The 11,680-nt window shown below is 30.0% G+C and overlaps 1 protein-coding gene across 1 annotated transcript in view; it reads right to left on the bottom strand.

Annotated features, from left to right (window-relative positions):
• LOC105624086 (1-phosphatidylinositol 4,5-bisphosphate phosphodiesterase gamma-1) overlaps positions 1-8,426 on the bottom strand; it is a 15,195-nt gene extending 6,769 nt beyond the window's left edge. The window contains exons 1-17 of the mRNA XM_012205449.1: positions 8,252-8,426; positions 7,610-7,759; positions 7,403-7,541; positions 7,069-7,231; positions 6,661-6,974; positions 6,383-6,589; positions 5,862-6,282; positions 4,560-4,871; positions 3,746-3,927; positions 3,451-3,628; positions 3,272-3,337; positions 2,929-3,120; positions 2,454-2,675; positions 2,173-2,379; positions 1,700-2,081; positions 1,488-1,627; positions 452-559 (exon numbers count right to left, since the gene is read on the bottom strand). Coding sequence (XP_012060839.1) covers positions 452-559; positions 1,488-1,627; positions 1,700-2,081; positions 2,173-2,379; positions 2,454-2,675; positions 2,929-3,120; positions 3,272-3,337; positions 3,451-3,628; positions 3,746-3,927; positions 4,560-4,871; positions 5,862-6,282; positions 6,383-6,589; positions 6,661-6,974; positions 7,069-7,231; positions 7,403-7,541; positions 7,610-7,759; positions 8,252-8,426 — 3,558 coding nt within the window. The remainder of the gene's footprint in view (positions 1-451; positions 560-1,487; positions 1,628-1,699; positions 2,082-2,172; positions 2,380-2,453; positions 2,676-2,928; positions 3,121-3,271; positions 3,338-3,450; positions 3,629-3,745; positions 3,928-4,559; positions 4,872-5,861; positions 6,283-6,382; positions 6,590-6,660; positions 6,975-7,068; positions 7,232-7,402; positions 7,542-7,609; positions 7,760-8,251) is intronic.
• Positions 8,427-11,680: the final 3,254 nt, after the last annotated feature.

Raw genomic sequence — 11,680 nt, 5'->3', positions numbered from 1 at the left:
ATATATTTATCATAATGCAACATAAATATATACAGTCTTTTAACGATATGTAATATAGTCTGATTTAAAACATATGTTACTTTTATATTATTATATACTAGCGCAATACATACGTTTCACTTACAATGATTTGTAAATTTGTATCATCTAAAATAAACAGATGATATATTAGTGCACATACAACAGAATTATCTAAGATAAATATCTACTCATATATTTTATAAATACCTTATTTCATATACTAATTTACTAGTTTTGCTAGCTTGCATATTTAATATTCTATAACAAAGGTTTAATCTTGATTGTTTTATTTTATGTATTATGTACCTATAAGAGATAAAAAAATTTCATTAAAATATAAAAACAGTCATATAAATTTTAATTTAAATAATAATAATAAATTTTAATTTAAATATCAATATAATAAATAACTTTGGAAATATCTCAATACCGATGGAGTTGCAATATTGATGTGTACTAATAAGGAAGCAAGCTCAAGATCTTCGCTATATATGTTTTTTAATGGAACACTTCTATATCCCATTCTTAAACAGCGTACCTGAATAAAATGAAGTTTGAATAGGAAACGAAGTTTTTAAGTAAAAATGTTCTAAACGTTAAACATAAATGTTTGGTTAACATTTAGCCGAATAGGGAGACAGCTCTGATGACATATGTTGTCAAGGTCATGATTCTGAGTGATCTTTACCAGATTTTAGCTGTCGCTCGTTATTCATTAAAAAGTTATTAACAAAAAGAATTCATCAATAAAATCTAACTTTTGGATACAACTGTGCTCCGATGAAACAAATTCCCAGCTTTAACAAAATATTTTCTTATATAATTTCTTATCTAATTTTTGTATTTTAGAACAGAAAATTTGCATTGTTAAAACAGGGAATGTTTTTATTTCTGCTACATATAATATTAAAAACTATTCTATACCCTTTCTTGTTTACGTAAAGACTTTCGCGCGAAGCGATTTTCACCCCAGTTCCTCACCCTGCTTCAGTGTGCATGACTTTCCCTTGCCAAGGAGCGTCCGATTTTCCACGCGAAGTAACTTGGCGAGATATGGAAAATCGTGTGTCCCTTGGCAGGGGGAAGGTGAGGTGAGAGTAAATAAATCGCTTCGCATGGAAAGTTGTAAAATATTAGATGTGGGAAAAAGTTCGTGGCGTTTTTCCCGTTACATCTAACGGAAAAAATGCCACGAACTTTTTCCCACCTAATATATTTTAAAGCAGAAAATTCTATTTTATATAGTAGAAAAGGGACATCATTTAAAAAATTTTTTTTATTAATAAATTTTTAATAAATGACGAGCGATGGCTAAAACCTGGTGGAGGTCATTCAGGATCACGACCTTGTCAGGGTCAACATATGTCAGGGTCAACATATGTCAGAGTCAATTAAAATCATCGGAACTGTTTCCCCTATTCGGCATATTTATCAAATATTTTTATAAATAACGATTAAATACCTACAGGATAAGTAGCTTGTCCTATGAAATTGCTGTCGCCAAACATATCTTCGTCTTGTACTAAAAATCGTATAAGAGCAAAATATGGATTGAATACTTCAAATTCACATGTTTCATTCCACATTGGATTAAATCCATTATCTTCTATAAATTGAAAAATTATATTGAGTTAATGTAGTATTTGATAAAATTATAATTTGAAATATAGACATTTACGTATCGTCCTTGTTGTTAATTTTGTTCCAGAGTCAAAATCTGCGCCTATAATTTCGATCTCGATGGATGGACTGGCAGTGCCTCTTCCCGATCTCATTAAATGTCTCGCTCCAATAATTTTTAAGCTGATTTTGAGTGATTCAACTCCATACAATGTATTTTTGTCATATGGATTAAAGTCATGTCTAAACATGAATTCTGGTTTCAATAAATAGCCACAATTGCCATTCTCCTTAAACTTAGCCTGATTCAATTGCATTGATTTATCTCCAGTTTGATAGTTCAAAGCTACCATCTGACAACCAGAATTCCACATTGGTATAGGATTATAATTAGATGAATCGATACGTTGGCCCTTTGGATAAACTCTACTAAATTGAACCTATAAAGAAAAACAATTTATTACTAAATATCTACTTTTGTATTTCATTATTTTAATCCATCCATTCTCTTTATCTCTCAATATTTATTACCTGATGATACTTTATAAAAAATTTATTTTCTTGTTGACACATTAATTTTTCAGCCTTTGTTTCAGGGAAACTACTCATTTCATTGAACGTATATCCCTTAGTTCTTATTCGTTCTATGTTAAATGCAACTGATCTACAATATACTATAAGATTAGACATTTCCTTGGCTATTCTCCATGCTCTTTCCATCTCTTTATGTTGACTTTCCTAACAAAAGCAGTAAAAAGTGCACGATGCTGAATAATATTTAAATTTTATATAAAAGGAAATTATATATTTACCCTAACACTTGCATTTTGTGCAGTCTCTTTGATACTTGACATCCATTCTAACGCAGCATCTTTCGAAGGCGTCGCGACTTCAAATACTGAACACATACTAGGATTTTGTATTCTTAAAATCCATTCCAAACCTGGTCTTTCCCCAACTGTTAATTCTACCACAGCACCCATAATATCTAATGAACCTTTTTGCAAACTACCAAGCATCATAGAATCCGCTGACTAAAAAAAAGAAAAAAAAGAAAAAGACACTTATTCTTTAAAGTTAGATGTAATACACTATATCATAAACTTTGAATAAAGCCTGTGGCACTGACAGCATCGCAGCCAATACGATGACAAGATTTTAATCCAGCTAACAATCCAGCAGGAAAACGAGCATCTTGTGTGCAGACTTAATTATATGATGTGTGTTTTAATATCACCATTAGTTTTTTCTGCCCATTCATGCTTAAATGTAAAATTCAAAACTTACGTCTCCTTGAGATTCTTGTTGATCAATTTGTTCTACATAATTAGCAGGAAACCAATGTTGTTTTTTACCACCATAATCACCTCTCCACCAGCCTCCACTTTGTGGATTAACGTTAGTAATTATAGCATGCTTGACTAAGGTCAATTCATCGTCTCTTTTAGCTTTATAATCATAAATAGCCTTAACAGTAACCTTTAAAATAATTCGATATATTAATATATTGAATTATACACATCTATGATTAACATCTACTTTTATGAAAAAATATTTCTATATATATTTTTATTATAAGAATTGGTAAATATAAACTTGATAATTATCGGCATCATTTCGGAAAGCTTACTTTTGACGTAAAGCTTGTAGGATCCATATAACCTGGGATACCATAAACAGATCCATCATCATTATCCTAAGTACAGAAGAAAAAGAATGTTACAATATTTCATATCCTTTAGCAATTTGATATATTTACATATTATATATGAATTCGAATAAAAATCGAACAAAAGTAAATGCACATACCAAACCCATTCTTCTGATAACATCTTGATTAACAGGATGACTTAATTTAATTTTTTTGAACAATGGATGCCGTTCGTAATAATTGACTAGTTCAACTAAACTCTCAAATTCTACGGTTCCAGTGGTATAGAGTCTCCCTTCGAGTTTTATTTTACAGTGTTTTATCTTCTTTTCCGCTCTATAATAATAGATTATAATTTACATGTGTTATAGTTTACGAGAAGTAAATTGACTATATAAAATCTAAAGTTATATAGAAAACAAACTTTAAGGAAATATACTAAATGAAATATACCTAAATGAAATTGCGTAGCAATTACTTTCTCTTTCACTAGGTCTTACTAAAAATGCACCATCTATAGGGATACGCTTTAGCATTTCTTCTGCTGCGATTCGAGTACATTCGGGATGCCACCATTCTTTCTCTTCATGTTTGTTTGGTTGAGGCACTGGTTCTTGTAATGTGATTAGAAATTCCTATTCATCAAAGATAATCATATATATTTCACGGTCTTATTTCAAAACAAATACTTTTGTTCTTGATTCAGGATGTTTACATACGCACATTTGCACATGTGTATGAGGTTCGATAAGTTTGGTAAATCTTTATAAATCTTTATAAAATGGTATAACAATTCATTTGATGACATAATATTTGAAAATTATGATTCTTTAAACTATTGCAGATCAAATGTCAGCTAGAATTAATGCATTATTCACGTTCATTTAAAGCGAGTGAAAAATTTAGCAGTTGTACAAAAATGAAAAAAAAAAAAAATGAAAAAAAAAAAGATTTCGTGCAAAATTGCAGAATTTGGCTTCGAATTGATTCCTCTTTATTCCTTATCCACTTAATTTTGCATGGAATTCGTTTCTTCTTTATTTTTATACACGACATGCTTAATTTCTCTCTTTAAACAACTACCAAACGTGAACAACGCACCAATTATTGAAATTTAACCTGGAAAAGTTTGAAGAATGATACTTTCCAGCTGTCATGTCAAAAAGATTTATTCATAAAGATTTTTACCTTATCGAATGACCCACGTATATATAGAATATATTTATCACAATGATACATTGTATTTTTTATAATATATCGCACTCACTTGACTTCTAAGTGGATGATTACGATAATGAGTAATTAAACTGTATAGACTGTCAAAACAATTGGTGTCAATAAGATAATACTGCGTTTGACCCATTTCTTGCTTCAGTTTAATACGACAATGGTTCACCTTTCCTTTACGCCAAAATGATAAACAGTAATCGCCCACAAATGTAACACATTGTCGTACTAGAAAAGTACCGTCTCCAAGATAGGAATAACGTCGTAGTAATTCTTCAGCCTCTTCTCTTCCTCTTGCTAATTTTCCATGAAACCATTTCTCTCCAAAATGTAATTCATCACTTGGCGCGCCCTTTTAGAATTTTTTAAAATACAAGTTATTTTAACATAATGTTTAACACACATTTATATTTATTATAAACAAAATTGGGTAGTAACTAATCAATAAATTAAAAGTTAAATAAAATATGAATGAGTTAATTTTTAACTTAATTTAGTTACTTTTAAACGTTAATTTATTAACTTTTTTTTAAGTTAGTTTTTTTTATCTCTCTAAATGCTATATTATATTTTGCAATTAATACCATATTATTTGCTATAAAATCTTAAACGTTGGAGAATTCATTTCAAAAAAAGCTCAATAATTGTATGATGGGCGCGATGCTCGTAATGCTCAAAGATGAACATGGATTGGATCTGCATTTAGGGAAGGTTATCAATGCTATTGTGTTATGCTATTCTTGTTTTAGGTCTAAGCGATAAAGAATAAAAATGTTTTATTTATATATAATTTTCAAAGAATAGGCATGATCACAAAGAGGAATACAAGATTATTTACATTTTTAAAAATAACATTTTATTTTTCTTTTATAATATAAATATGAAAATATTTATGTAAAAATACTAAAAATCAGTTTTTTATTGTACAAAAAATACTTTTATTTCATATAATATATAAATAAAATATTAAATTTATCTGATAATCTATATTGTAATGTTTTGTTTTTAAAAAATTATTTAAAGAAATCCAATTTTTTAAAAATTAAGATATTCTCATTTTTACACTAAAAAAAAAACAATAAAAATGATTTTCAAAATTAACTTTTTATTTAACTTGAGTTAATTCAAGTAATGTAAGTATTACCATCTTAAAGTATTCAATCTTTAACTGAGTTAGTTTTTTGTTCATTCAACTTTTAATTTAATTACATTAATTTGATAAACTATTAACTTTAACTTAATTTATTAAAAAAATATATATTAACTTACCCAATATTGATTATAAATCATAATTAATAATGAATCTAGTTTGTATTTCTTTATATGTATATAATGTACATACATCTAATGATCTCCGAATGCTGTTTTCCTCATCGTCATCGTGTTCGGTTTCCTGAGCTCTTGAAAATGTGTCTGTATAAAATAATTTTTGTTGTGTCAATACAAAAAAATGCGGATTCCATTCTCTATCAATTGGATCTTCCAGATAAAGAATTCCATTTTTTACGGTATTTCTAAGATCCATCTCTTGTCTGCTTTCATCATTTCGAACAAGAAATGAGGATTCATCAACACCATCAGGAAGTTTCTTGTGTTTTAACAAAATTTTTCTACGTAATGCGTATGGTGAAGGTAGACAAGTTTCATTCTTGTCAACAGGTTGGATTAACAACATATCACCAAATACTTCTTGCATAGTCGTTGCCATTTTACGTTGTTGGGGCAAAGTACAATTATCCTCGATAGATAAAATAACAGGATATCTACGTAAATAAAACGTGTCAATAAAAAAATAATAGTTGTGTAAAAATAATTAGTTTGATTGTTTCTTTTCATCTTTGCTCTTTTCTTTTTGAGACTTACTCAGATGTAGTAAAAGCATGCTCCTTAATTGTTTTAATAACATCCAAAAATTTGATCTTAGTGGTGAGAGTGTGTCCATGAAATATAAATGGCATTCCATCTGGACCATCCCAACAATCAAGCTCTATACATCTGCACCCTGCTCTCAGTGCACGGACGTAAGCCTGACAGCTACTTTCGCTGCTAATCTGATCTCCCATCAAGTATCTAGAAAATCACACATATATAGTCCAAGTAGTTAGAACATATGCATTTTTATTTCTTTAAAGGTTACATACGTGTTATGCGATGATGCTATCCAATAATATGCAAGAGGTCGAGTCATATCTTGAGAAACTTGATTGAATTTTTGATTCCATATGTCGTTATGCTTAGAAAATAAGAAGTCTATAAATTCTGAAAAAGTAAAGTATGGTTCTTGTATGTCTCTTTGAGAATCTTGCAAATAGTCTCTAATGAAATGCGATATTTCTAACTCATTATTTCCCAATTTATCTTGTTGCTCAGTTACTAAAAAATTTTGGAATTCTTGGAGCGTAATAGTTTGTCCAGTTTTAGAATAATTCAACAATTTATGCCAATTTGCGAGATTCTGTAAAAAATATTATACCAATTACAATTTGTGCACAGAGAAGTGCTGACGCTGATCTCTTTTCATACACAAGAATACTACAATATTTACTCACATTTTGATCAAACATTAGTTTATGGTACAGAATGACAAAATCATCAAAACCAAGTTCATTCCGGTTTCTCATATCTACTTCTTGAAACAATTCTCTGAGTCTATTTGTAGCAATTTTGCAATTAACCCGAGGCAAAAATGCTTTTACATCTTTCAACGTGACCCTGTCAGTCGGTATAATAAACATGAAAATGATAGTTAATGATAATTTTTTTATATATTGATATAAAAAAAGTATATGATACATAAATAATCTATAGATAAATTGCATCCATCATCATAGAGAGAGAAATATGTAAAATATAAAAGTAAATTGTATTAGAAAAGAAACTTGCGTTTCATGAGAATTTTCCATCGCGTAAAATTCTTTTCTAAGCCATCTTTCAACTTGTAATGGATATGGTGCATTTATAGTGTCTTGTACCAAGTGACGCAATCCCTTGATCCATAGCTCACATTCTTTCTCACTAAGAGCTGACATAAATAATATGTTTTAGCAAAAGTAATCAACCCTTAAAGTAACCAAAAAATATCATATTTACCAGATATTGAAAGAGTTTTCAATCTAAATTCCGATCCATAATATATCACAAAACATCTTAAATTTTCAATTCTTTTAGCATCTTCAGGCCATTTTTCAAAGTCTTTAGATTGTTTTCCTATTCTAACTTCTTTGACCTCTCTTATCTCCACTGCAATAAATAATATTTAATAAATTAAAATAAATATTTAAACAATCACAGCATGCATAATTCAATAAATATGTAGTATCTACAACTCCTTGTAGATCTTATTCTATAATAAATATGCATAATGATAACAATATATACATGATAATATGTATTTTTTATATATTTCACAGTCCAGACATTTTATTTATATCGCAGATATATATTAATGCGATACTATATTAATCCTTATATAAGAATATTAACAGATGAAATTTAATCGATTGCAAAATTTAAAATTGTTATTAGAAATATGTGTGTGTATCATAATAATACACAAGAAATTTTTCTTTACATTTGTGAATCAATTATAGGTGATATATTTGCAATATCACAATGTTTATCCATTTCTATTATAGATATTTATGTATATGTATAAATTTATGTATATCTATAAAAATATTAGATAAATAGAATTGAAATTCCACAGATTTGTGCATGCAGACAGGATCGTACCTGAACCATCGAAAGGTCTAAAAGTCGTACTCCTCGACCAAACAATTTGTCTAGTTTCTCTCCTTATCATCAAAGTTTTTTTTTCCGGTCGTTTTCTTGGAAAGAATTTAGTCACTACTGTACCCCTCTCAAGTTGACTAATAATCTGTTCCATTTCGGGAATAATTCCATTCATTTTTCAAGAATCTTATTACTCTGTAATGAATAACATAATGTCAATCTATAATAATGTAATTTTAAACTTGATATGTATCATATATATTAATATAACTTATATATATAATATATATTAATATAACTTCAAAAAATGCTATATCCTGTCAAATTGATAAATAAAAACATTTATTTTATATGAAATATTTAAATAAGTCAAAACAAAGATAATGTTGAAGGTATTTGATTTGATATGTTAAATGAAGACAGAATAATTTTCAGAACATGTATAACTTTTTATTATAAAAAGTTGAGTAACACGAATTGTGTTCATTACAGAATGAATTACAGAAATAAAATATTTCTTATGTTAAATATGTTAAATATGTACTGTAAAGATAATGCGTTACAACATATAAATATCTAATCGTATCTCCCAATCGTTTTTTAAAAGGTTGTGGATTACATTTTATACATATGTACGTTCGATCTGACTTACGAATTTAATCATAATAATCTAATTTATATTTTATCCGCCGCTATATCTCCATATCATGCACGTTTGCGAAGGATACACATTTTCGCATTTTCGAACTTTCTCTATCAGAGAAACATCTTATAACCTCTATTATAAAATAACCTAAATGATTTTCGTCAAGATTTTTGTACAAGATGATATACATGGCATGTAAATAAAATGATTACATTGTAACCGATACAATTCGACATACGTGAGTCTAGATACGTATTCTAATATTCTAATATGCTCCGTTTGATCTTTCTTCAAAATGTCAGTTTTAAAAGGTAATATCTGTTATGTTATCGTGAATTTTTTTCAATGTGCGCAATTTCCATCATTCTTTTATCACAATGTTTATGATGTACTTAAAGATATGTCATACCTGTCTCCGAAATGCGACACACTGTTGATTATGCTATATAAAAACACGTTTCATTTATCATGTGTAGGTATTGTTCACAATTCACGTTTACATGAATTATAGACTTCTGATTGTTTCCGGCGCGATCGTGTCATAGGAAAAAACTTGAGAGAAGAGAAGAGAGTTTCATACATACGGCGACAATATACGGTATCAAATTAATGCATATGGATCAACGCACACGCAGGATGAAATCACAAGGTGCGTAAGGTCGGAATCAGACTATGCATTGAAGATTGAGATTAAAGATTAAAGACTAAAATTTCACCAATTCATTCCAATGAGGACAAAGAAGTTTTAGTTTCTTTTGTTCTGATTGGTCAAACTTTGTTTGACGAATTTTTCAATCTTCAATCTCATTCTTCGATGCGTAATCTGATTCGGTCTAATGCCATGTCATATTACGCATTGGGGATTGAAGATTGCAAATTAAAGATTAGAATTCGACCAATCAGGTAGTTTTAATTTTAATCCAGTTCGTTTTAATTAGCTGAATTCTAATTCTCAGTCTCCAATGCGTAGTATGACACGGGCATTATACAGTATACTTATCTTCTTCTTCGAGTAATAATGGCACCTGCCGCAGAACTAACAGTAATTCCGGTCAAAGCGAAAATAGATAGAATATCTGAAACATCCAGGCAGCAACGCCATCTGATGAGGAAGGGAGGGATAACATAATCCTCGTTTCCTATAATCGCACATGGGAATTAAATATTAAGATTTAAGAGTTTAAAGCAGAGCTGGGATTTATTACACATTTCGGCTCGATTTCGTTGGCGACATTTCTACTGTTCTCTTCTTGTCGCGCATTGCCTAGCAACGAATCGTCAGATGCTTGTAAACAACCGCTTCATCTCAGAAGCGTTCCTACTATTAACTATATTATACAAATGGAACTGATGAAGCTCCCTCAACTTAAATAATGAATTGAAACTTTCTTTTTAGAATAATTTTAAATTAATAATTGAAAATATTTTTATTATTAATATATGTGTATAGCTTTCAATCATTTAATAATAATATTATTTAAAACTTTTAACTTGCACTAAAACTTGTGCTCATAATAAAATAACAATAATTAATTAATTTTTGCAATATATATATATATATATATTGGGTTGTCCAGAAAATTCGTGCCGATTTTTGGTAAGTGGTGTAAGGACAGGTCTGAATATATCAGAACGATTGAAAAATTGAAAAACAAATGACATGCGTACATATCGTAAAAGACGGTACTTCAGGCATACTTGGAAAAAAATTTGATTGCAATACGTTAATTTTTGTCACGTTAATTTTTTGTACGCCTTTGAATATGGAAGAAAACAAAGTGCATTTTAGGTACTTAATGCTTTTCTTTTACCGGAAAGGCAAAAATGCCACACAAGCGGCAAACAAGATATGCGCTGTTTATGCGAAGGAACTGTAGCTGAAAGAATAGTGCAGAAATGGTTTGCTAGGTTTAAAGCTGGTGATTTCAACCTTCAAAATCAAGAATGCTCGGGTAAGGTTCTTCACCACAGATGAAGATCAGATTAAAACACTGATCGAATAAGCCATCCTATACGACACGTAAATTAGCAGAAATGTTGAATATGTTAAAATCCACCATCCACGAGCATTTTGTGAAGCTTGGCTACATAAACCGTTTTGATGTATGGGTTCCTCACGATTTAACGGAGAGAAATCTGATGGATTGCATTTCCATTTGCGACTCGCTCTATAAACGAGGAAACACCATTTTTGAAGCAAGTAGTGACGGGGGATGAAAAATGGATCATTTACAATAATGTTGAGCGAAAAAGATCTTGGGGAAAGCGGAATGAACCATCTTTAGTCACCCCAAAAGCCGGTCTTCATCCAAAAAAGATCATGCTCTGTGTCTGGTGGGATTGGAAAGAGATCCTGTATTATGAGCTTTTACCAAACAACGAAACGATAAATTCAGAGAAGTATTGTTCCCAATTGAACGAATTGAAGACAGCAATTGAACAAAAACGTCCAGAAATAGCGAATCGGAAGGGCGTCGTATTTTATCAGGACAATGCGCGGCCTCATGTGTCTTTGATAACTCGACAAAAGTTGTTGGAGCTCGGTTGGGATGTTCTACCCCCCATTCACCATATTCACCAGACTTCGCGCCCTCTGATTTCCACCTATTTCGATCATTACAAAATTTTCTTAATGAAACTCTTTGGTCGAGGTAAAAAAAATCATTTAGAAAAATTTTTCGCTGAAAAATTTCAGAGATTCTGGAAGGACGGAATTTTCAAGTTGCCTGAAAGATGGAGAAAGGTTGTAGAATGGCACCTATATAATTTAATAAATGTATACT

The sequence above is a fragment of the Atta cephalotes genome, assembly GCF_000143395.1.
Source record: "Atta cephalotes unplaced genomic scaffold scaffold00002, whole genome shotgun sequence".
Classification (NCBI taxonomy): Eukaryota; Metazoa; Arthropoda; class Insecta; order Hymenoptera; family Formicidae; genus Atta; species Atta cephalotes.
This window is presented reverse-complemented; position numbering and strand designations above follow the sequence as displayed.